This window comes from Gavia stellata, chromosome 6, assembly GCF_030936135.1.
Source record: "Gavia stellata isolate bGavSte3 chromosome 6, bGavSte3.hap2, whole genome shotgun sequence".
NCBI classification, from domain to species: domain Eukaryota; kingdom Metazoa; phylum Chordata; class Aves; order Gaviiformes; family Gaviidae; genus Gavia; species Gavia stellata.
This window is the reverse complement of record NC_082599.1, coordinates 37,175,535-37,200,811: the sequence shown is the minus strand read 5'-3', so window position 1 is coordinate 37,200,811 and position 25,277 is coordinate 37,175,535. Positions and strand designations below refer to the sequence as shown.

The 25,277-nt window shown below is 43.8% G+C and overlaps 1 protein-coding gene across 1 annotated transcript in view; it reads right to left on the bottom strand.

Annotated features, from left to right (window-relative positions):
• The window catches only part of SNX10 (sorting nexin 10), a 36,019-nt gene extending 12,585 nt beyond the window's left edge, over positions 1-23,434 (bottom strand). Inside the window, exons 1-2 of the mRNA XM_059818645.1 lie at positions 23,407-23,434; positions 5,004-5,062 (exon numbers count right to left, since the gene is read on the bottom strand). Of these exons, the coding sequence (XP_059674628.1) occupies positions 5,004-5,027 (24 nt within the window). The 5' untranslated portion in view covers positions 5,028-5,062; positions 23,407-23,434. The remainder of the gene's footprint in view (positions 1-5,003; positions 5,063-23,406) is intronic.
• Positions 23,435-25,277: the final 1,843 nt, after the last annotated feature.

The following is a 25,277-nucleotide window of genomic DNA, read 5'->3' as shown; positions in this document are numbered from 1 at the left end:
TTTGACACAGGGAATCAAGGTCTCAAGCCCAGTATCCTGGATGCCATGTGGGAGGAGATGAACCCTCCCCTTCTGCTGCATATCCTTCCTGATACACCAGGAACTTAAGCCATGGAGTACAGCCGAGGATGCAGGACCTGGGCACTTCTGTCCCAGTCTGCACATCAACCTGCCCAAGGAAGCAACGCAGCTGCACCACAGAACACAATTCCCTGTTTTCAGGGGACAATGATATAGAGTATTTGTTGTAGAAGCTGTCATACCTAGTCTATTTCCCTGTAATTCCTACACTTATATAATAATTTAGAGGGATCCTTAAGGAGTGCAAGAGGCCTGTGGGCATTACTGGAGTGTAACTGGGCATCACTAATAGGAATTGGAAGAGGCTGAAGAGTTAAATGCTTCTGAGTATCCTCAGCTAATGACCATGTGAAAACTTGTACTGTGCTTTAAAAAAACAGAAAACAAAAACAAAAAAGACTGCTAAATCTGTATGTTCACACTAAGATAGTAAATGTTTCTTTAAAATGCGAAAGTTGAAAGTGTGCCTAACCACCTGCTATTTCCTGAGCAAACGAATGGGCTGCCCTACTTCAGATGCTTAAATAAGCTATTCACCCAAAGAGCTAAGCCAACCACTTAAACGATGACTCAGTTAAAAAAAGCATATCATTTTAAGCTATAGATACACTCCCCCTGAGAGGAAGGCACTGCACAGGATCTCCAGGTACAATAGTGGGAGGAAGGACAGTGTCTCTGGTAAATAACATACTCTTTTAGTATGTCTTTGAAAAAAAAAAATCAATAAATCTTGAACTAGAAAGCTCTCAAAAGGTGTCTCTCCATGCCCAAACCACAGATGTCAGAAATAAAACCTTTACTCTTCAGCCAAGTCTTCTCCCCCCACCCCACACTTCAGCGTGCCACCAGCAGCAACCTTCAAGGGACTGACAGGAGAACAATGACAACCTTGAAAGGAAAAGATAGCTTTTTTTTCCTGCACAGTCACTGCACTCTGTACATGGCAGGGAGGTGTTCATGGTCTGGATTAAAATAATTTACCACTCTGATTTCCAGGCTGTATTGCTTCAGGGATACGGAGTCTGTAGCCTGATAGCTGGATACAGCCCATGGTTTTCTCTCACTTAGCCAAGCTCCTAGTCACAGGGGTGTTTTCTGCGTTATTGCTGGATACCCTTTCGGTGCATGTCACGAGCACCTTGCCAAAGAAAGCCCGTTTGAAAGGCTCCCGCCACCTCTGCCGCTTCTTTCCTTGCTGAAGAGCACTGGAGGCCTGATTCTCCTCTGCAGCTTTTTAACCCCATGCCAGTGTGGCACAAGAGGAACAAATGAACAGAGCTGTAATCATTTCTACCAGCTGAGGGTCATGCCTTTACATTTACAAAAACACTAGTGGGAGACATGAGGAAGTTATTCCCCCTCCTGAGCAGACCCTGAGCAATGTGCTGAACCAAGGAGACAAAACCATTTTTTCGTTGCGGTTTTTTTTTTTCTGCCTGCCTCACTGTCTATCATATTTAGCATGTGTATATAGACATAGCATACTTTCGGACCCACTGCAACATCTTTTCATATCCATAGTCTCACATTCTCCCAAGTTTTTGTCTTCCCCAGCCACTTGTTTCCCTGTGTCCCACTCTTCCCCAGAGCTGCAACCACTTCTCCTAAACATACTTTCTTTTCTTTCCTGAGCACTAAATGCATCAGTCCTGCAAGTAGAAGAGGAGGAATTATGCCAGGAAGCTTCAAAGGGGACACTGCTCTCCTCTTCCCTTCAACTGCTGCAGCCCAGGAGTCTCAACCGCAGGTAGCCTGCTCAAAACCTAACCTCGGTCCCCTTTCTCTCGTCTACCACCTTCTCGTTGCCCTTCCTTTTGTCCATGTTCCCCAAATTGCTTCATTTCCAAGTAGCCTTCTATAACCCTCTCCTTTGTACAGAATCAAAACAATCTTCAAAGTAAAATGCTTCTTTCAATCTCTATTATACCAAATTATTATGATTGAAAGTTACTATTGGATATGCTGTGGGTTAGCTACAGGTTACATTGCAAAACATTCCAGACCACATGATTCACACAGAAAACTCTATACACTTTTAATTTCCAATTAAATAGTCACTGAGTTTCAACAGTGAGTAAGTCAAGCACCCTTCAGAGTCTACCTATAGAAGGAGACCTGCTGTACCCGCTGTGGCAGGCAGGTGTCTAGGCAGTATATCACTGAGCCAAGAGTAAAAGTGATCTGAGGTACAGCAGAGCACCTCAGCAAACTGCAGCCCTCACACACAGTCAGCATCAGCTCCGATTTGAAACACCAGGATTTCAGCAGACAAGTGGGTGTTTTGGGTTTTTTTTTTTTCCCCTTTATTTACCAAAGAATACTCATACTGAGTTCAGAATGAAGCAAGATAAACATTAAGCAACAAGAAAACAAAACCAAAAATGTACAGCCTTTCTCAAGATCTATGGTAACTTCCCCTATAAATATCTTGAATCCAGGAAGCATTAATCCCAATTCCCGTTACAGTTTTTGCTGCTCTGAAACAGTGGCATTGCACACATACACACACACAATCTCTTCTCTTTTGACCTGTAAGCCTTCTCCAGGATACAAGACCCCACTGGGACAGCAATATTGATTTAATCGACGCAGCCCTAACTGACCAGTATAGATGCAGATACACTGCCAGAAAAGGTGCTTATGCTTCCCTGCCTCTATAAAAGTAGGCTTGTAAAGGCTGATATTCACATATAGGCTATGCTAGCGTCCAAGCAGAGTTAGGTAGCAGAGTATTCCTCTAGGAGATTGCTCTTGCATGCTCAGTCCATCCCCGCATTTACTGGTCATGAACAGTCACCGGATTAAAGCAGTTTTGGGTAATAACTGCCTTTCTCCTCTGTATATACTCCCTTCCCGCCCCATCTTGCTATAAAAATTAGTACACACTCAATAGACATGTCTATCTTCAAGTAATGCCCTGTTCACCTATGGGAGGTGAGGCTGACCTCTTCCTCCCACAGCCCGCATGAAGACTAACTTCATCTTTTGTCACAAGACTGCAATGCAGTCCAGCCGTACAACCCGGGAAGCAGAGCCCAAAGAGAGCCAAGGTTTCAGGGACTTTTTACTTTTGTCAGCTGCAATCCTTTTCAAGGTGTCTTCTTCCCCTCCCACCCAGTTCTGCTTGTTTTTTCCAGAATTGCATATCTAGTTATCGTGCCACATTATATATACATTCTCTTTTGGTTTTTTGGTGGGTTTTTTTATTTTTAATCGAGGGGCACAATACGTGCATGTCTATCATGCATTCAAGAATGGTATGTTTCCTGTAATGCCTAAGTGCAACAATTCTCTCAAAACCAGAACTCACTGCTGACAGTTCAAAGTGTCCAGGTTTGGTTGTGGAGGCCTATTGCACTGGAAACGATATAGACTCAACAGAAAGCTGCTGGAGAAAGTGGCATCACCATTTACTCCTTCTCCCTGGAAACTGCTAAATTCATAAGCAAAACATTTCCTATCCAGACTGCTAGTACTGTAGCTTTGATGTGGATCCCAGTAGCCATGCTGGCCCAAACACCCTCATGAAGAACTTCAAACCTGCCCCCAAAGTAGTCATAACTATTTAACAAGCAGGAATTAGCAGAGCAGCCTCTCTGGCTGAATGTGCCTTTTAATTCCTGGCTAAAACGGCTGTGATTTCTGTGCCAGCCAGTTCAGGCATGGATGGCACCGGTGGCATTTTGGTACCCTGTCCCCAAGGCCTGGAGCAGTCCAAGTAGTTAGTCACACATAATGACAAAATGGCCAAAGTGACCCCCAAGCCTGGTTTACACCTACTCCCTCATGGTTACAGTCCTGTGCAAAGAGCACGAGTGCTGATAGCAGAGGAGAAGGGCAGCACTAAGATCAGCTAGACACAAGCACTGAAAACTGAGACATTCCCGTTTGGATTTGCCTCAAAAGGAAGAATACACCATAAAAGCAGCTGAAGCAAACACAAGTAGTCTTTTCTTCCCCCCTCCCCTGCTTTTCCCCTGTTGGAAATATTTCTGCACAATGCAATGGATTGCTAAGAGGCAAGGATAAGCCAGCAGCTCTACTATATAGAATTTGACCACAAAAACTGTGTTTCTGAGAAGTTTATTTTTAACATCTCCCTGTTAGGAAAATAGGAAATCTGACATGGAAACATCTATTTTTAATATGGGAAAAAATCTACCACATGGAGGAGGTATAAAAATAATCTTGCATTGGATGATTATTTACTTCAGTCATTCCAGCTGCATTTTAATTCAAATCTCTGTGCTCAGGACCATATCAGGTGATAACCTCATGCTCCATTGTGCCACTGTTACACATCTGATTAGTCAACAACCCCCGAAGAGTCATTTTCCACAAAGCTTCCGAGAAAAAAAAAGTTTCCCATCAGGTTGCCTATTTGTAAAAGGATCAACTACAAAGGACATTGGGCTTTTCACCCTGGGAGTGGTGGCATCTTCACTCCACACATGCTCAGTAGTAAGGCTGATAAGAGGCTAACAGCTGAGACAAAATCATTTGTTGAAACTTTTAACATTCATTGGGACGGAGTAAAAGAGAACATGCAAGTGTGATTCTTGTGGTCCATGCACCTGGTAATCAGAGTTCAGACCCAGCTCCAACCATTATGTCCTACAAAATTCCCAATGACCGATGGAGAGAAGACTGAAATCCAAGTCCCTCTCTCCTATCTCAGTGTCTGCACCCCTTATGCACAGAATCATTTAATCTCCTTCTCTCTGATCCAATGAATATTTGATTCTTCCATCAAACTTTAACAGAAGGAACTGGCACTGCATCACTCCAGAATATGCTGTAGCCTGGCTCTTAAAGCATAAAGAATACAACCAATCTTTCCTGGCCCAGGTGAATCTTAATGAAATTCAATCCACAACCACCAAAGTAGAGTCCTTTTTTAATGAAGCTTAGACATGACTTACTTGTTTTTCATGTTTTGGTGTCATCGTCACTGGTTTGTATTAAAATAAAAAAAATCAACCTGAAAAAAACAAAACAGACATCAGATTGGCATTTAGTAGTTATTTGAAGGTCGTTATCACTTTTGCTGAACATTAGTAGACAGTGGAAAGAACTAGGCTCAGTGCCATATATAGCAGAAAACATGTTTTCATTAACTATACCTGAGAATTCATTCATTTAAAAAAGTCCCATTTTAGAAGCACAGGGTTAGTCCCCTTCTGGGGATATTTGTCATACGTGACACTCCAGTGACGCCTGTCCATCTCTGGAAATCAGTGCTTTTCTTCGTTGCTCTGAGAGCCACCCCGGGGTTCATCCTTGTACCCACCTCCCAACAGCTCTGCGCAGCCAGCATCCCCAGTGCACAAACACAGCCAAGGCAGTGCTGCCTGTGCCTTGCTCCCAGGCACCCAAGCACAGGTCTGCGTGACTGTGGCTGAGGTCTGGGAGACTCTAAAACACCTGAGTCAGCAGAATCAAAAGCCCCTCTCAAGCATTTCTCTGAAACGGAGATAAGCGGAGAGACAAACTGTTTGGATCCTGCAGGCTAGCAAAAACTCAGGCTAAATTTTACGGCGTCCATGGTTTTAAAACCTCCATGTGGGAAAGTGTATAATTAGACCAAATCAAAAAATCCCATCATTAACCTATGTTTTAAACTTACGCTTTCACTGGAAATCACGATAAATTTTTAACTACTATTCTGCAGTCCCGTAAACCAGCCGGTTTGCTCAGGACAGTACCCACATGGGAAGAGCGGGGCAGCTTTATTCAGTTGCTGGCTTGCATACACACCACCTGCCTAAAAACAATGGCCATGGGAAACAGGATGAGGAAAAGGCTGAGGTACTTAATGCCTTCTTCGCCTCAGTCTTTAACAGCCACACCAGGTATCCTCAGGGTATCCGTCTCCCTGAGCTGGATTACAGGGATGGAGAGCAAAATAGGCTCCCCATGATCCAGGAGGAAGCAGTTAACGACCTGCTATGCCACCTGGAGACTCATAAGTCTATGGGGCCTGATGGCATCCACCCAAGGGTGCTGAGGGAGCTGGCGGAGGAGCTTGCCAAGCCGCTCTCCATCATTTATCAACAGTCCTGGTCAACGGGGGAGGTCCCGGATGACTGGAGGCTTGCCAATGTGACGCCCATCTACAAGAAGGGTCGGAAGGAGGATTCGGGGAACTACAGGCCTGTCAGCCTGACCTCGGTGCTGGGGAAGGTTATGGAGAGGCTCATCTTGAGGGCGCTCATGGGACACGTGCAGGATAACCAAGGGATCAGGCCCAGCCAGCACGGGTTCATGAAAGGCAGGTCCTGCTTGACCAACCTGATCTCCTTCTATGACCAGGTGACCCGCCTAGTGGATGAGGGGAAGGCTGTTGATGTTGTCTACCTGGACTTCAGCAAAGCCTTTGACACTGTTCCCCACAGTATTCTCCTAGAGAAGCTGGCGGCCCGTGGTTTAGACAGGTACACTCTTCGCTGGGTAAAAAACTGGCTGGATGGCCGAGCCCAGAGGGTTGTGGTGAATGGGGTGAAATCCAGCTGGCGGCCGGTCACAAGCGGAGTCCCCCAGGGCTCGGTTTTGGGACCGGTCTTGTTTAATGTCTTCATTGATGATCTGGATGAGGGGATAGAGTGCACCCTCAGCAAGTTTGCAGATGACACCAAGTTGGGAGGGAGTGTTGATCTGCTTGAGGGTAGGAAGGCTCTGCAGAGGGATCTGGACAGGCTGGATCGATGGGCTGAGACCAACCGGATGAAGTTCAATAAGGCCAAGTGCCGGGTTCTACACTTTGGCCACAACAACCCCAGGCAACGCTACAGGCTTGGGGACGAGTGGCTGGAAAGCTCCCCCGCAGAAAAGGACCTGGGGGTGTTGATCGACACCCGGCTGAATGTGAGCCAGCAGTGTGCCCAGGTGGCCAAGAAGGCCAACGGCATCCTGGCTTGTATCAGAAATGGTGTGGCCAGCAGGAGCAGGGAGGTGATCGTGCCTCTGTACTCGGCGCTGGTGAGGCCGCACCTCGAATACTGTGTTCAGTTTTGGGCCCCTCACTACAAGAAAGACATTGAGGTGCTGGAGTGTGTCCAGAGAAGGGCAATGAAGCTGGTGAGGGGTCTGGAGCACAAGTCTTATGAGGAGCGGCTGAGGGAACTGGGGTTGTTTAGCCTGGAGAAGAGGAGGCTGAGGGGAGACCTTATTGCTCTCTACAACTACCTGAAGGGGGGTTGCAGAAAGGTGGGTGTTGGTCTCTTCTCCCAAGTGACTAGTGACAGGACTAGAGGAAATGGGCTCAAGTTGCGCCAGGGGAGGTTCAGGCTGGATATTAGGAAAAAGTTCTTTACCGAGAGAGTAGTGAAACATTGGAACAGACTGCCCAGGGAGGTGGTAGAGTCACCCTCCCTGGAGGTATTCAAGGAGCGTGTGGATGTGGCATTGTGGGATGTAGCTTGATGGACATGGTGCTGTGTGGTGTTGGGTGGGTTGGTTTTTGGTGTGTTGTGCCTTGTTGTTGTTGTGTGGTGGTTGGCTTGCGTGGGTTGTTTGTGGGGTTTTTTTTGTTTTTTGTTTTTTTTGTTTTTTTTTTTTTTTTTTTTCAGGTTGGACTTGATGATCTTACAGGTCTTTTCCAACCGTAGTGATTCTGTGATTTGCAATCTGCCTCTCCCCTTTACCTCTCCCACGTGCCATCGAGCTACCGCCAGCTAACACCTAGATTGACCCTCAGCTACAAAAACATCCTGTTGCCTCCTCAGCTTTTACACATCAGCATCCTCTTTCCAAACCGAGAGGACCCAAGCAGGATCCCTCCTTCATCCCAGGAGTTTGGCTCCCTGCACTGGCCCCACGATCAGGATGGATGCCACTCTGACAGGAGAGGCTGAGGAAGACCCTCCTGTGCATCCCTCTGGGCAGGCACATTGCCTTGGAAAAGGGGGATTTACAGTTTTTTTTAGGCAATCAGCAGCAGCTGTTGTCAGCTGGCTGCAAAACGTTCACAGGTGACTATGGGAGACACTTGGCTACGTTTTTGGAGGTGGTTTGCTGAAGTTTAGCCATACAGAGCTTGGAGCCGCTCTTGTTATTATACAACTGTATATTTAGGTCAAACCCAGCTAAGGACTCCTGGACACCCCAACCCTGCCCAATGCCTCTTGCAAACATGCCTAACTTTCAAAATGCAAGTCGACTTATTTTAATAAAACAGAGCACAAAGATAAGCACACATACATTTCTTTGATCTGGAAATTATTTTGGAACAAACATATCTCTGTCAAATTTCTATAGGATCAGTTATATCAAAATAGGATACTCTGACTCCAAATAGAGATGTCCATGCATGGGACTTCAGACATCCTAAATGGTACCACCAGTACGGTTCCCATCTCCATAAAGATAAAGTCACCATTTCACTTCTGTAGCTAGGACTGCACTGATAAAAGCACAGAGGACTATTGAAAACACACTCCAAATAACTTTTTGGATTTTTTGCTCAATGTATTTATGTTTAACTGGTATATATGCTCTGGGCTGAAGGCATAGAAGAGCACTCCAGCACTTCTTGCTGCACAGGCTCAGCAGCGCCAAGCAACTCAGCAAGGAGGGGCAAGAATTTGGCTCACAGTTATAACTGCTGCTAATACAGAAGTATGTTAGGAGAAGTATGTTTGGTGGAGATAAATAGCTTTTACTTCTCAGGCAAGCACAAGCACACACCAGAGAAAACACTGTGCAGGGCTCGGGCTGTTAGAAAAGGAAGGGCTGTTTCTGCCTGCCACCTCTCCCCATTGGGTGCAGTTGTAAACCTATATAGTTTGGGGACTTTTTTTTCCCCTTTCTGCTCTGTTGAATGTGGTTTTGTTTTTTAAATGGCAATTCAAATTTTTTGTCAGTTATGTATCTTTATTCTATCAGATTCTGCAGCCTCTCTCTCAACTGCTTTAAGTAAGAAATTATGCAAGCCCAAAATATCTCATTCCCAACACTGTTAGTGAATGACAGGGCTGAAATAACACATTTTATTTTGTCTTCTGCTTTCTAATGACTGAGTTATGTCCTGGTGCAGGTTAGAAAGAACAGTTTAAACCGCAAACAGCCATTGCATTTTAAAATATTTAATGACTAAAATGAATATTTCAGCACCAAAAACCTTCCTAAAAGATTTAAAAGACATCATTTTTTCATCAAGTAATGTGAAAAAAAATAGAAATCCAAACCCACCAAAGCTACCTTTTCCACAGACATTTCAGCAAGTCAAAGATCGCCCCAGTCATGCTGCAGTCACTTGCAAACATACCGAATGCCGTATACTGTCTGGTAGCAAGGCATACGTTTTAGGACTTCTTTAACACACGTAGGAGTCACTGAAGCAGAACAGTTCAACTGTCTGCTTAAGAAGTGCCTTTTTATCTTTAGAAAAGCCCTACCCAAAATACCGGTGACAGAGAGGAGCGGCCTTCAGAAGGCAAACAGAAGGTTGCTGGTCTTTTCACTCATAAAGAATTTCCACTGACAGAGAAATGAACCAGTGCTGGGGAAAAGAATCAAAAAAGACAGTGGTAGATCTGTAGTTTTGATAAAATGCTTTCTGCTGTGACTGAGAAAAAACCCCATTGCTTTGAGTAAGTTTTCGTTCTGCTTCTGATCTATTATCAGACCAAAGACTTTTTTTATTATTATTACTTAGTTTCATATACTTAATACGTGCTGCAAGGAGCAGGTGTTATATTTTTGACAGTTCTTAATTGCATAACCAAGGAAACCACCAGGGAATGGCTCCACAACTGCCAACAACCCCCAACCAAAGCAAAAGGATTACGTAGGATGACTTGCCATGCTTCCTGTAGCCTAAAAAAAAAAATTGGGGGGGGAACCCAAACAAGTACTGCAGTGCTTTTCTTAGGGATAATAGATAAACTGCAGTCATCTTAGGGAAAGTAGATAAACACTATTAAGCATTACATTTCATTTCATATTTTAGAATTGACCTTACATTTTAAAATCTACATTAAAACAAATTATTTAATACTACTTGGGAATACCCTTTTATCATGTAAATGAACTGCTCTTAAAGGAGGAAGTAACTTATCCCCTACATTTCCAAACTGAGAGATTAAAACTTAAGCAGTACCACAGACAAAAACCATGACAACTTGCTATAAGAACACCACAAACAACCGCGAGCCCTCCCGGCTGCCTCACTAGTAGCTGTGTTTAGTTGCACTGAAGTTTTATGATTTCACTCATTGTTGGGCAGTGGCCTATGCAACGTTCGTGTCCGCTCTGGCACCGCGCACAGATTCCGTGTGGCCAGTGCTTCCCCTCAAGCAATAAATGCTGATCTTCGGCTCAAGAATTATCCATCCACCCACCCTCGGTTATTTCTAAACATAAAACTAGACAACCACCTTCAAGATTTAACGGGGAAGAATGATTTATTTTTAGACCCTGGTGATGGTTGAAAGTCCTACCCAAACACCAGCAAAGTCCTCAGCTGCACTTTCAAGGTTGTTCCCATCATCAGTATCAAACGTTCAAGGCTTCAATGTGACCAAGAGAGAGAGAGATCACAATTAAATCTCTAAATACTTAAAGATCCTTCCTGCATTTTACATTTTGCTTACCTTAACACTCAAAAAATGTCATAAGAATTTTAATCTACAGCCTGTAGGAAGTTCAGCTGCATCCATACGGGGAGTTCACTATCACAGAACATGCCTGCGTACACCCGACTGCACTATGTTCCTGAAAGGCAAGTCATCCATATGGTTTTGTAAGGAAAATACACATGCAGGAGATGATGGTGGGAGGAGGAGGATATGAAGAATAGATCTGTAATAAGAGAAGATGCTACCTCTGGAGAGCTCAGAAAAGACTATAATAAACTCAATAATTCCACGCTAAAACCTAAGTAGTACTTAGATGCAGGACAGGATAATACAAATTTGTTTTGGGGAGCATTGATTGTATTTGCAGAAGCCTCGGTTTCTGGACTAATTCTGAAAGGCCAGTCACTGGCAGGGAGCATCACTGCTGGGGAAAGAGCATCTCCTGCAATCCCTGCACAGAGCAGAGGACCTGAGAGACACCTGTGCCACTGCTGCTGCAAGGGAGTAGGAAATGGAGGAGCTAAATCCCCAATTAGTACTAGCTCCCAGCTAGTCAGAAGCATGGATGAAATATTATTACAGGTTTCAAATGAAAGGATTACAAGTGGCAGAAAGCAACATTAACTTGTTTATGGAACAAAACTGCCTGCAATCATAAGATCAGCCATACTGTATATATCAATGGAAAAGTCCATCTAGTCCAGCAGTGACTTAGACAGTGACTTGTACTGGAACCTCAGAGTGTAAGAAACAGGCAAGATTTTGAGTGCTTATTCCCCAGTTTTGAAGAAAATAATGCGACAACTATATATAAGTAGCATACAGTTATACATACATATATACACCATTCTGTGATGCCAAACTGACTACTTCATAACATAGCTTGGCATTTACAGGAATTGGATACATGGCCATCACAGAACTACTGCTCTTGTTGAGGGAAAAATCTTATTCAAATACTGTTCCCCAAGCAGGGACTTCCACTCAATCCAGAGTAACTCAGCCTCAGCGTAACCAGATGCCTTCTACTTCACCTAGTCCAGTTTAATACCTGGAGTCAATCCAACTGTGCTCAGAGGAGTCATGCATTCCCTTCTGTCCCTCACTGTCCATGAACAGGATGGTGAGGCCTGAAACTGGACTGTGCAGGTCACAGAGCATCCTTCCTTCTCTCATCAGCCCTGCTGGTTACCCGCCTCGCCTTCCCTCAGCAAATCACCGTAGGGGTCTGCTCGTTAGAAGTGAGAAAAATATAAAATACATAAGCATTTTCATTAAAACTCTGAAGTCAACAAAATAAAGTATCCCTTGAGCAAATCCACCTCACTTTCCAGCTCAAGGTACCCATTTCATCAGTGCTGTATTACAGTGGCAGCAGAACCACTTTGCTGGCTGCACTTGAAATTCTGACTTCCAGCCACCACTGCCAAGATGCTTGGTCAACTACTCTTTTCCCACATGATTTCACTCCATTTGATTGCTAAATGCTTGTTTATGGCCACCAGGTATAAGACAGCTCCTCTTTAAACACTATGTTATTGTTTTTCCCCAACCAGCCATTCCCTTGTGCTGCAATCTTCCTAGCTATTGAGACCTGTTTTATCAAGACAATTAATTCAGTCCATTTAAAAAAAAATTATCAAAGAATTTTCATTAATTTCAGAGGAATGGGAAAAATCAAAGACTTAATCAAGCATACAAATTTCCCTCTCCCCTCCAAAATATATACACAACATGGATTGCGGTGTCAGGAGTGGGTCACAGATTTCCTGTTACAGTGGTATTATACCACACTTTGAATTGCATCAACTTAATACCATATTGCTGGACAGCAGTATGACTCACATGCCAAGCCTCTCTGAAACCTCTAAAAGCCTAAAGATAAACAAGGAAGAAGTAGTAAGAAACCTGTTCGCAGCAGGAGAGAGCATCAGATGTCTCTTCACTTTCCTCTTTTTGTCTTTCGGTTTTTTTCTCCAGTCTCAAATTGAAGACATATGCTCAACCAAAGGACTTCATGTATATTCTACAGTTTCCGTGGGTTGCTGACCCCAGAGCAACTATTACTTTAGTTTTCTCACATTAGAAAATACAGGTAAGGTTAACACTGGCAGCTTGGGCTTTTAGGCAATGGCTAGAGAACAGTAATTGTGGGTCAAGACACTGAAAGAACAGTACGTGCCAGTCTTCATCATGGTAATTATTTACTACTCAGGGCTGATGCTTGCTACAGCTCCTGCAGACAACCTGGGGACCGCTCAAAACTCTCCTGCAGCTCTGGTTCCTGCATTCTCCAGGCAGCCTGTCAAGCTGGTCTGCCACGTGAGCCTGCCTTTGCTACTCTTTCCAAATATTACAGTGCATAATAAGTAGCTTAAATTACACTAAATGATATTGTGGCATAAACAATTGCAGGTTTTGTTGCTAGGGCATTTTCAGAAGGCCAACAAAGAGATGAGGCAGTCTTTGAAGGAAAGCATTGGTGACCTCCAAGATAAAGTCCCAGAAAGCATGCTCGCTCCAGAGAACTTTAGAAATCCCTTGAGCTAGGAGAAATCAATTTCGGAAGCAGCAGCAACCTTGGCAACCTGGCAAATTCAATCATCTTTCAACTACAACCATACTCCACATGGAAAACACTGGATAGGCACTAGACTTCTTACCGATACTTAGACAAAACGGGGCATACCACTGGCAGTAAAACTACCTTTGAAAACAAAGGGAAAGAAGCAAGTAACTTCCAGGCTAAAACCACTTGCTGCCATAGTACCTGAGTACTTTCCAGGTCAAAGTTCTGGTCAGTTACAAAAGTGACAAGTGAAGACAAACATGTTGTGCACACACAAACCATACACAGATCTTATTAGATACCTCAATGAGAACTGGCAATAGAGCAATCGCCCACAGACAGATAAGCCATCCCCAGATATTTCTCTATGATGCCAGTTAAAAAAAACACATCAGACAACTATTACTTTTACAAACTGCATTACAAACCAAAGAGAAGGGCTTTGTAAATAGAGACTAAAGTATCAGCATTTCAGAACACTGATTAAAATCCTAAGAAAAATCTTAAATGATGCTTCTGAAGGAGGGTAAGTTCAGAGAATATATGTTTTTCATTCTTCCAAAACTTTGTCTCTTACAGGAATTAAATATTTCATTGCATTAACTCAAATTAATTTTCCCTAAAAATATTATCTTCCCTAAGGTATCTGTCTGTAATAACTCATTTTTACTTATCATGGGAAAAAAGGGCTGATGGAAGCTGTATCTTCGCTGCTGAGTAAGCAGAGCAAAAGTCAGCAAATGCCGTGCAGTCTTACTGCAACATTTCTTTCTCAGTCTCTCAAATGCAGAGGCTGACATCACCTGACCCCTTCCTTCCTGACTCACCCCCTGGAACATTTTGAATCTCATGTGCCGGAAATTTCTCATTTTTTGCTCATTTCAAACTCTTAATTTATGATATGATTTTTCTCTGCTCCTTGATTTGCTGTTACTTAGCACCACAGGTTTTAGGTTGGCTTTCTTCCTGCTGCGGGTTTCCTTATCCTACCAAAACAGCTATTTTTGTGACGTGCCGCCGGGTCCCATCTAGGAAGCGCTAGTGCTTGGTCTTGTCCCCAGAGAGGAAAGTGAAGCAAAAGCAATAGTCGCGGTCATAACCACAGAATTAGAAGGCCCAGTCTCATGGTACGTGTCTGGGGAGATGGCTGGGAAAGACCAAGCACAGACACAGTCAAAAATGAAATTAATAGTTAAGTAATAACATCCTGAGACAGGTTGATCCTAAGCAGTTTCTGTAACTGCAGCTCAAAACAGTGGGGAAGATAGGAAATATTGCAGTCAATACAGCATGCTCACCAAGCATTTTGATCAACTCTGTTCAAACTGTTGTGTTTCTTGGGTCTTTTAAATTGACCAAGCCCATGAGGGATCATTACAATTGAGCCAGCTGGATCAGACGTCCAGTCTCTCACACAATGGCAATTCACTCTTTGGGCTCTTTTTGCCTGAAGAACACATCAGACGGCCCATCGTTACTGTAAAACCTTACTGGTGTTGCATCTGTGTAGCTGCATCCATATATTGCACTAGTTTATGAGCTGGATCTATCAACAGTTAACTAACCATTTAAGAATGTGTGATTTCAACTGGACAGCTTGTTTGTTCAACGGGTTTTGTTCTCTTTCTGAGCTAGCCTGTGCCAGTGGCATGAAAACAATACTTTGGAAGCTTCTAAATAGTGTTACTCATTCCTAAAGCAGACAATGCTGAGGAGCAAACAACATTTAGCAGGAAGAACTTTTCATGAGACTAACAAATAAGAAAAATCAGGCTGAAAAATCAGTGATTTATCCATATCCCTGGATTTCCTGCTTCTCATTTCTTTTCTGTCCACTAAATGTTAAGATGTGATTTTGGTTACTCTCACCCCAATTATGGTCCCCACTGTTGCACCATGACTTCATAAGACTGGCATCAGCCCTTGGCCAACTCTCAGTACAGGATGCAGATTTCTGGTATGGAAAACTCCATGACAATGGACATGACAAAGACACAAAAACAGGAGGAAGAGAAGAAAAGCAACACTTGGGTTTGACTGCTCTGCCATCACAGCCAAGTCAAAGGAGTTGCCAGCCAGCCTGGAACAAACACTAGTTCAAGGTCAAGCAGCAAGAGGAGAGAAGGCAGAAAACTTCATGCCTGCAGGACAAATACAGCCCACAGCTTGCTTTCATAGTGCCCATGTGGTATTTTTCCAACACTGAATTCAAGTAGACCACTAAGTGGTCTGAAGGACTTTTTCTGCCTTCAGCAGGAGAAAGATTTCCCACTCACAGAGCAGGTGCTGCCTAAATGAGCAGAATGCACATATTTAAATTTATTTTAAACCTGGTCAGTTCAGACTGTATTACAAGCCTATAGGAAAACAATGGACCGAGATGAAACTGGTTTAATTTTGTGTTGTTTAAGTAAGGCTTATTCCATGTTCACTGAAATATATTTACTTCAGGCCAAAAGAAGCACCATCCAGCCTTAAAATAAAACAAGCGTCAATTTATATAATCGCACCTTTAGCTAAACCAGTTGAAACCTGCACATTATGTATGGACGTATTTGAAATCCTACCTTGTGGTCCTACAGGCAAATCTGTAATAAACGTCTATCGCATGGCTGCTGGGACCTGACAACCACCAAGAGATCCTCTCCAGCTCTAACACTTTGCAGAAACACAACAATGCTGCAGAGACAACAGCTTTTCAGTTCAGGGCTACACACGCATCTCAGAATGAAACCACAATCAAGGCAAGTCAGTCAAGCAAACGGCCCAGATGAGGCAGGAGCAGAAGGTACCAGTTACTGCACATCCCTTGCGGCTGGAAACCCGCAGAGGAAAGCCTCGCTGTGGGTATCCAGCCTACTCAGTCACTGCCAGTAACTCTTCTGCAGAACTGATGCCATTGGGTTGCTGTGGCCAACGGAGATGGAAGCAACCACTACTGACGACACGGTCCACTTTCTAGGCGAGTTTCAAATCCTGCAGCACTTTATATGCAGGCAAGTGCTTTACATACTTGGAAAACACTCTATAAGGGTAGTGCCGTCCTTGACATGGTCTGTTTTATTGCTCTAGCAGGAGAACAGGAAGGACAATGGTTTTCATCTAGCCTAAAAACAACACAACTTTTGTAACTGTAAGACCTAGCTATTAACTGACTGCTGAAAACTGGAATTTCATCTGCAATAAAGAGAGAATAAGGCCATTCGAGGTTTGAAAGTTATCTAATTTAGCTGAGCTTATGGGGAAAAGACAGCGCTCCTTAGAATTAAGCTTTGCTGGAAATGTAGTCAATGGGTAATCATATACACCAAACCCAATTATAATTTTCCACACTGCCAACAGACTTATATTTCAGATATCTAGGAAAAGTCAATTATGACCCAAGGTTAGAATGATGGAAGCTCTAGCGATCCTCAGGTGGACAAAATAATTCTGCAGTGTTCAGAAACACGTTAGTGGTCGTCACTGTCATGGTCTAAGAGCAAGGCAAGACAGTGCTGTAAGCAGAGATGGTGCCCTTTATGACACATTAGAAGTATACTTGAGAAAAGAAATGAGCTCTCAGGTTCACAAGCCCTTCTTCAATAAATTTATGGGGTTGTACATCCCAAAGCCATATTTTTTTCCAAGGAGACTTGTTATTCTTAATAAAAGACATTTAACATGCAAAACTTGCCTTGGACAAAGAGATCTCTGGTTCTGAAGAGCCTGGAGAGTATTCAAGAATCATTTTTGAAAGAAAATCATTGCTTATACCTATATGCTATAGTACAGCATATAATTTTTCAAATCTTGTATTTAAATTCAAATATGTAACAGCAAAAAGGAAGGCAAAATCTGTATGTTGACTGAAGCCTGAAGACTGCCTTTATGTTTTCCTAACGATAGTCCACAGTACTCCAAATTCCCTTTACAGTTACCTTGCATTAGTTACAAGGCTTGGCACATGTACTGAAGGGTAGTTTTCCTGAGAAAGTCAAGATGCTTTCTTTGCAGACTGACCCGAACTATTAACACCTACTTACTCGGGTTTGCATTAAATCCCTGTGATTCAGCTGTGCAAAGCTCACTGAAAAGACCTCAGCTGGGAGAGAATCTTGCATCCCTACTCTAAGATTTAGCCTTGGACTACACACCTAGTGTAGAAGACCTTCTCCTGGCCAACAGGTCAAACAGCTCTTCCTTCCAAATCTACCTGTGATGATGAGTGAAATAGCAGCTAGAAAGCTTCCTTGCAGACAAGCAGATTAGGAAGGCTTTGTTTCTGCAGAAGTATTTATGTGTTTCAAACAGTTCTTCACAAAATCCCCAAAGGGACATTTTGGCTATAAATCCTCTCCAATTCTTGGATCTTACTGCCCAAACCCAGTTTCGTAGCCTGGGAGGCGGAGGGACTGTTTAAGGCAGCCACCTGGGTGCCTTCCTCACCATCTTCACAGCAACCCCCACCTCCATCCTCCCAGAGAGGGGGAGACGAGGGGTTTTATCTCATCTGGAATGAGTAATTTGCCTTCCTGTCTCCTCAACAACCCGGTTGATTCAACTCCAAATAGTCATACCACAACTAGTCTTCACCATGAGCAGAAAGACATAACAAATGCAACATAGTCATAAATTCTTGGGGAGCAGACCAATTGGTGTCACTGCCAGTAAACGCTGCTCTCATTGTTTCACATGTCTGAAGACATGTGAGGGTATTTTTGGTTGTGTTCCTCCACACCATGAGACACAAGGCTATTACATTTAGCTGTTCTCAAAGCAAGTACGATTGCAATGACACCACGCACCGATGCAACTATTTATACATGTGAATGCCCAGCACGTCATAGGCTCTGGCATTATCAAAATGCTCTCCAGCGCCCAAGACGCGCAGCTATTTCCCTTCTCCCTGTAAACACTCCCCAACACTCCACTTACCACCTCGCCTTTTCATGCCTCATTAACAGAAATTCATTTCTTCTGGGAAAAGGCACGCCGCTCTTGGAAAAAACAAAGCCTTCCCTCTGGGAAGACAGCTGAAGGTCTCATTAAAACGGGTACTGAAGTTATGACTAATTTAAAACCACACATCACCATTATGCAATTAAAACGACGAGACTATTAGACAGCACAAAGTTGTAACCCGGTGACTGTTGTTGTACACATGGAGCAAGGTAGGTGAGCAGTTAGGGCTTCCCTGAGGGAAAGGAGGGACAGGAACTTGAACCTGAAGGATGTGTTGGCAGCACACACACACACTGAGGTCAGGGTATATTACTCATTGTCAACTCTGTAGTAAAATAGATGCTTTGTTGCAGGAGCAAACACTTATTTTGCTTTGAGGCGTAGGATACCTATAAGTGAGTTTATCCTTCTAGACAAGTCTGGTAGAGAAGAAAGGGAGAGGAAGAAGTAATTTTCTTAAGCCACAAATCCTTTAAATACCAAGAAACACAAATTTCTTCATACCACAAAAAGCAGGCATGGAAAGCAAATTGCGTTCTCTTTTTACGCACAAGAGTTACCAGAGAGAAGATCCATAACAAACCCATCATGGTTTATTTGTTCTTAAACAACTGAAACTCATCAGTATGCATCCTGCTAAACGACTCTGTGGCAATCCATAACACCAATCACGTGAAGATGCTGGAGCAAAGGGAAACTCCTTTCAAGTCGGACAAGTCCTTCCTTTTGGGCCAGGCCCACAGGTTGATGCTGAGTTGTAAAGGTTTTTGCAGGGTTCATGTCTATTGATGAATTCCTCTGTGGTACTGGGAGACATTTTGAAATAACTCGTGCTGCAGTACCAGCGAGACAGCACGTATATAACATGCCCAGCAAAGTCCAAAAGGAAACTGGTTTCTGGGACCAGAATCCCCGAGGGCATTTAAAGATTCTGTGAAGACATATGACTAATTAGACCTTGAGAAGAGAAATACTACTTTGAAGTTCTCCAAGTCAGAAGAGGATCACTGGAGGAACTCGGTGGGAAATGCAGGACCATTTGCAATTACATTATTGGATTATGTTTCATTAAATCTCCCACTGATTCCCCTGCCCTGCAGAAATCTGGACAAGTAGGATTCAGACAGCCAAATGTAAACATTCAGTGTCTTTGTGGATGCTAACAAGATATCCTACTTACTCTCCAGCTGCTGCCCAAGAAGGTGGATCAACCATAGGTCAAGTGTCATGATGCCAGCCTCATACAGATGTCCTGGATGCCCTTGGATAGCCCCCTTGAAAGGCACCGGTCACCCGCATCCAGGCAACCAACCCATGCCTGAGTTGTACTGTACAGAGGTGTAGCAAGGAATGCTACAAATAAACAGATCCAGAGCCAAAATACTATCACCAGACTTGTGCATGTAGTTCCCTGTAGTCAATGAGCAACTATAGCATGGTTTACTTCTCTATCCCAAGAGCTATCCTGCCAAGAAGTCAGGAAATTCCTGTAGGACACATAGCTGTTTTTTCCTCTTAGTATTTTTAGTATCAGAAGAACAAAAAAGTTGCTGAGCTATTTTTTTGAGATAATAAAAAGATGCAAAATATTTAACAAGAAGAAAGATAGATCACAATATCCTAAATTAACGAAAACTCTTTTACTTCTCTACTTACAAAAGCCAAAAGCTTACGCATAGTACATACCACATGCATGGAAATAAGATCCACATGATACATTGCAGAGATATGATACACCAAATTTGTCACCTGTCCTATCCTACCTATTCACTCCCAGGAAGCAAGGAACACCTCCAGCAGTCCATGCTGCTGAGCAAATGTTCACAACCTTTTTACTTTGGGATTTATTATAGTGTGGTTTTGGGGGGTTTTTTGTTTGTTTTTGGGGTTTTTTTTTAAATCAGACTGCCAGAGAAGCGTTTCCTTCTCTCATACGGAGAAATTCCAAAATTGCATGATAAAAGCAGAGAAGGTTGCAGTTGCCTGAAATGATGGCAATTAGGAAAAGTACTGAGCAAAATTTGACTAAAATAAGGCTGCAAGACTGATACAGCCCTTTACAGTCCGAAGGGCCCAACTTCTGTAGCGATGTTCTTGCCAGCATCTTTCACTGCACAGGATCAGAGGACCAGCAGAAGGGCAGGCAGAGGGGAACACCACGCTGAAGCAAGCACATTTGGTACCAGCCGGTGCAGCCCCTCGGGCCAAAGGCAAGGCTGCTCTACCGCAGGGGCAATAAGCATCAAGGGGATGGAGGGAAGCATCAAGGAGAGTTGCTCTAGGGTTGCTTAACTAGGAACAGGATGCAGGAAGCTTCAAAATGATGAACGCCACAACCTTCTCCGGGTGGGAAAAGCTATTTTGTAAGAGATTCATATGTAGCAGCGTGAGCTCTGTAAAAGTTTCTAGGAAGGTAGCCTTCGCCCTTACAGTGTTCTGATCCTCATCTGTTCAGCGCTGCTACCTTGTATTGGTCATATCACCAGTCCTGGCTAGACAGTGACAATTCACCCAGAGAAGCCACATCACATGTTTACAAACTGCTGGCTTGATTTAATGCTCCACCTCCTCTTATGCCTCAGTTTGACCCAAATCCCCAGTGGTTTTTGCTCTGCGTGGCACTGCGCTTGGGAAAGGAAATCCCAGGACGCTGGGAGCCTGCAGCACAGCAGGGCACTGCTCACATCCGACCCGCACGCTGCGTCTACGCAAAAAAGCATCACAGCGCCGCTGGCATGCGGCGAGCACAGACATAGCTTAAGCAGGTGCACCAGAGCTGGTGAAAGGTGCTGCCTTCAGAATAGCTGTTCTTCAGGAATTAATGCGGAAAAGCATAGCTGAAAACAACTTCTAAGTACACTAAAAGATCAAAAGGGAGAGGCTTTGAAGAGTAAAGGCAATGGTTACGCAGCTCTGCCTGCAAGGCAGGGAACAAGGGAAAAAACCAGAAAACTGACAGTCTGACTGATTGTACCATGAACATATCTTGAAAGAAAAAAAAGCAAAAAAAAAAAAGGCAAAAAACCAACCAAAGAAAAAAATCCCACCAAACCGGCATCATTCAAATAAATCACTATCTTACCCAAATATAAAATCTATTGCAGCAGATCCTGTCACAAAACAGCTAATTTTAGGAAAGAGTATCTGCAAGCTGGCAACTGCTGTTTTGCAGTAGTATAGAAGCACAAATCCTTAATTCCAGTAGTTCAGCTGATAACAGTTAACTGCAGTTAAACTATAGAAACATAAATGAAAGAGGAACCATGATACCAATATAATTTATAGTGGATTTGCCACTTGTATGAACATTTGGACGTTCTTGATCAAACAACTATTTCTGTCTATGTTCACAAATAGCATCTTGTTTTCTATTTCATAAGTTCTCTGGGACCAAGGACTACCTTTTTGCCTGCATTTGCACAGCTCCTACCATGGGGCACAGGTAACTGGATGGGGCTTCTAGGTGCTACTGTCTTCTAATTACACTAAAGCATTGGAGACGATATGTTGTTAGCACCTTAGCAGTAATAATTTCAGAACATTTTTCTCCTTCTTAGAAAAAAATTACTTGAATATAATTATTTCGCAAATAGAATTTAAAATCATAAGAATCTATAATAAAGCTCGCATGTATCATAAGCCCTTAAAAGTGTATGAATACAGGCATGGTGCACCAATGCAAGTTCCTTAAACTGAAATTCATTAAAAGGTAAATACTTCTTAGATTCAATATAAAACTTATATGATAAACAAGAGACTTCTGGATTTCAAGTCAAGCATTATAAACACACCACAATACCATAGGCTGAAGTAGGCATAAATATTATTTTCATCTTCTACAGAAGGAAAACATCAGTATTTCCATTTTTCTAAAGGAAGTCCAGTTTGTGTCATTCAGGAAAGCTCTGCCTTGCATTACTTTTAGTTTCAGTTTTCCCTAGCATGAATAGGAAGACCGTCCTCTTCGCTTCAGCTATTTCCTGTCAAGGTGAGAAGCGGAGCGGGAAATGAAAACTCAAGCTGCCGGTTTCCTTGGGCAAGGGGTGATGCGGGCATGTGCCTGGTGGGATCTTCAAACCCACCCGAGCGGGCCAGACTCTGATCCTCAGTGGCTTGGCTCCACACCTCCACCTGCCTTTACCTTTTTACCACTGCTAGCAGAATTGGGCAATATTTACCTAAAATTGCCACATCCTCGAAGGGGCTGTGAGAACACCCAGCCCGTCACGCTGATCCGATGGCGACTGCGTGTCTCCACGGGGCAATTCCAGCGGGTGGGTGAGAGACAGCCAGCAAACACGGCGTTTCGAGGAAGAGCGCAGGCAGCTGCCCCCATGCCCCTGTGCCTAATTCCAGTACGTGGCCCAAGGCAAAGCCAACAACTCAATCACTGAGCTTCCTTTGGTTTATAAATTGGTTAGTTTTAATGGCATACTGTGCTTTCAGAGGCTTTCTTCATATGTACCCACAAGCGCCCAGGCCACTTAATTGAAATAACACACAGAATTTCCGAATAATAAGGGAGTTTCCTGACTAACAAAAAAGGTACAACAAATATGATGTATTTGATATAAAATTATGCCATCGCATACATTATATGATATGCACTATATATTTACATATTATTATGTGCAATAATATGCATGATTATATAATGTATATAGGTAATAATATAATGCATACACACGCAAAGCTTTCGCACGTCCATACGAAGATCATAGCCGCCAAAGGCGATGGACTTGCTTTAGCAAAACAAAAAGCGTTGGTTCAAAACAGGATTAATAATTACTTAAACCGAAGTTTCTCACTGCCCGGTGTTAATCATTGCTAAGAGCAGCCATGTGCACAGCGGCAGACACAGGGGAGTCCTACAGCAAAGACCAGCGGCATAATCGCACTTCAGCGGCGGGGAGGGGCTCCGCGTCAGGGCTCGCTGGTTGCACCCGGGATTTCCGAGCCGTTGCTAAACCCCGGGTTACTTTAACGAGCTCTGGCAGCGCCTCACCGTCACCCAGAGACCGGAGGAGGACGGCTCTACACCCGGCCAGCCGCGCCGCCGTTCGCGGCTTCAGGCGTACCCACACAGCCCCATCAATCCCGCCCCGGGCGGCTATGCCGCTGCACCGGCAGCCCCGCCGCGGCCCCTTCGCCACCTGCTCCGGTGCCGCGGCCGGGCCGGCGCCCCCCGAGCCGACACCCGCCCGCCCCGCGACGCTCCGCCGCCGCCCCACTCACCGCCCGCCGCAGCCGCACTCGCCGCCCGCTGCTGCCGCCGCCACCGCGCAGAGCCCCAGCGCCGGCCCCGCCACCGCCCATAGGCCGGGAGGAGGCGGTGCGTCACCGGCGGCGGGCGGGGCCGCGCTCCCCCGCCCCGCCCACCGCCGTCGCCGCGTCCCCCGGGGACCCGCCAGCGGGGGGGTACAGGAAGATGCTACTGCGGGGAGGGAGGGGAGGGGGACCGGCAGTGAGGCGGGGGAGCACCTCGGCTCGGCCCGGGGCTTTCCGCCGGGTGCCGAGTGGGTTTCCCGGCGGCCGCTTGATTTTTAAGGCCTGTGTTCTCCACTTGTATTCTGGAAACCCAGGGGTGCGAAGAATGGCTTTCCGCAAAATGTTATTTTTAGGAACCTTTTAGTTAAGGAGGAAAAAAAAAAGAAAAAAGAGAGAAATTAAGGTTGAGAAATCCAATTAATTAATTAGGGGTTTTTTTTAAGGGTGGATAAAGTCTCTCCTGAAGGTTTATTTTCAGCTTTACTTGATTTCTCAGGAAATCAAAATGCTAGTCACTTTGTTTCCTTTTTTCTTTTTTTATTTTACCTAAATCACATCTTTGATTGCTAGATGTTAAAGTTCCAAGAGAGGTTTGAAATACGTGATTAACGTCGTGTGCCAGCGCTTGGAGATCATCCTGGAAATAGCATGATAACTTTATGCCACATCTCTGGAACCGCAGACTCCTGGGTTTTGGAAACTGGCTTCTGAAAAGGAGCTTAACAAGCTCGGGGAAATTGTTTATCTGTGAGGATGCTTGTCTCTTGCTGCTGGGGCTGTTCTTGTGTGCTGAAATTGTTTTAAGAGGAATAAATAAAAGTGCCTTAGGCAATATCCACTAATTAGAGTGGAAGGAAAAGAGTTAATTTTCTCTTACAACAAGAAGTAGTACAGGTTTCTGATTCTGAAGAGCTTGAATGATCTTTACTTATCTATGTACTGATAAAGAATTACCAAAGAATGTGAGCAACTCCTATTTTAAAAAGGAGAAATCACTTTAATACTATTGTACAGATTTACTTAATTTCTAAATACTGAAAAGCCTAGAATCTTTTATTTTCTTAGCCTTTTTATGCAAACTATGGGCTGATTTTTCCAATAAGTTATTAAAACATGATGCAAGTTCTAGGATAAAAATTCTAAAAGAAAATAACTATTATTAATTTGTCTTGACTACCCCAAAACTTTCATCTGATAAGAGCCCTTAAGCAAAACACTACAGAGACAGGTAGAGATCAATATGCACAATTATTGATTCATAGTAACAGTACAGAGAATTACAGCTGTGTTACATGAGGTGTCTACAACAGCCTTTTCCCCAAAATATTTGCCACTTTTGGTAATGGTGGTTTAACATTGCTGGCAGCAAAGACCCAGTGTGGGTGTAGACAGGGCTCTAAGCGGCTGCTGGCATTTGTCCTGTAGAGCCCTTTTTTGTGGTAGGATGGTGAAAGCACCGAGGCTGGACATCACCTTTTTTGCTGTTACTGTCAGACCCTGTGCTGAGCAGCAGCTCTGAGCAACCATGCTGTCCAAGAAATCATTTCCAAAGGAAGGGCGGCATAGGAAAAGACTGGAGTGAAAAGGAAGAATGCAGTTAACTGGCAATTAAATAGCTCTCTGCAGGATTGCTAGTATAAACTCATTTTCAGAAATAAGATTTTTTTTATAATCTAGCATAATAAAAATTATTACCAATGACATTTATAAATCTTAGTTATCTCTGCATAAATGTGAAATAGTGCTACCTCTAAGCCACACACTTTTGCCAGCAAAAAATCATAATTAGATATAGTTAAATTTAGCAAACAGAGGCTGTACAGGCAAGTGTTCTTAAT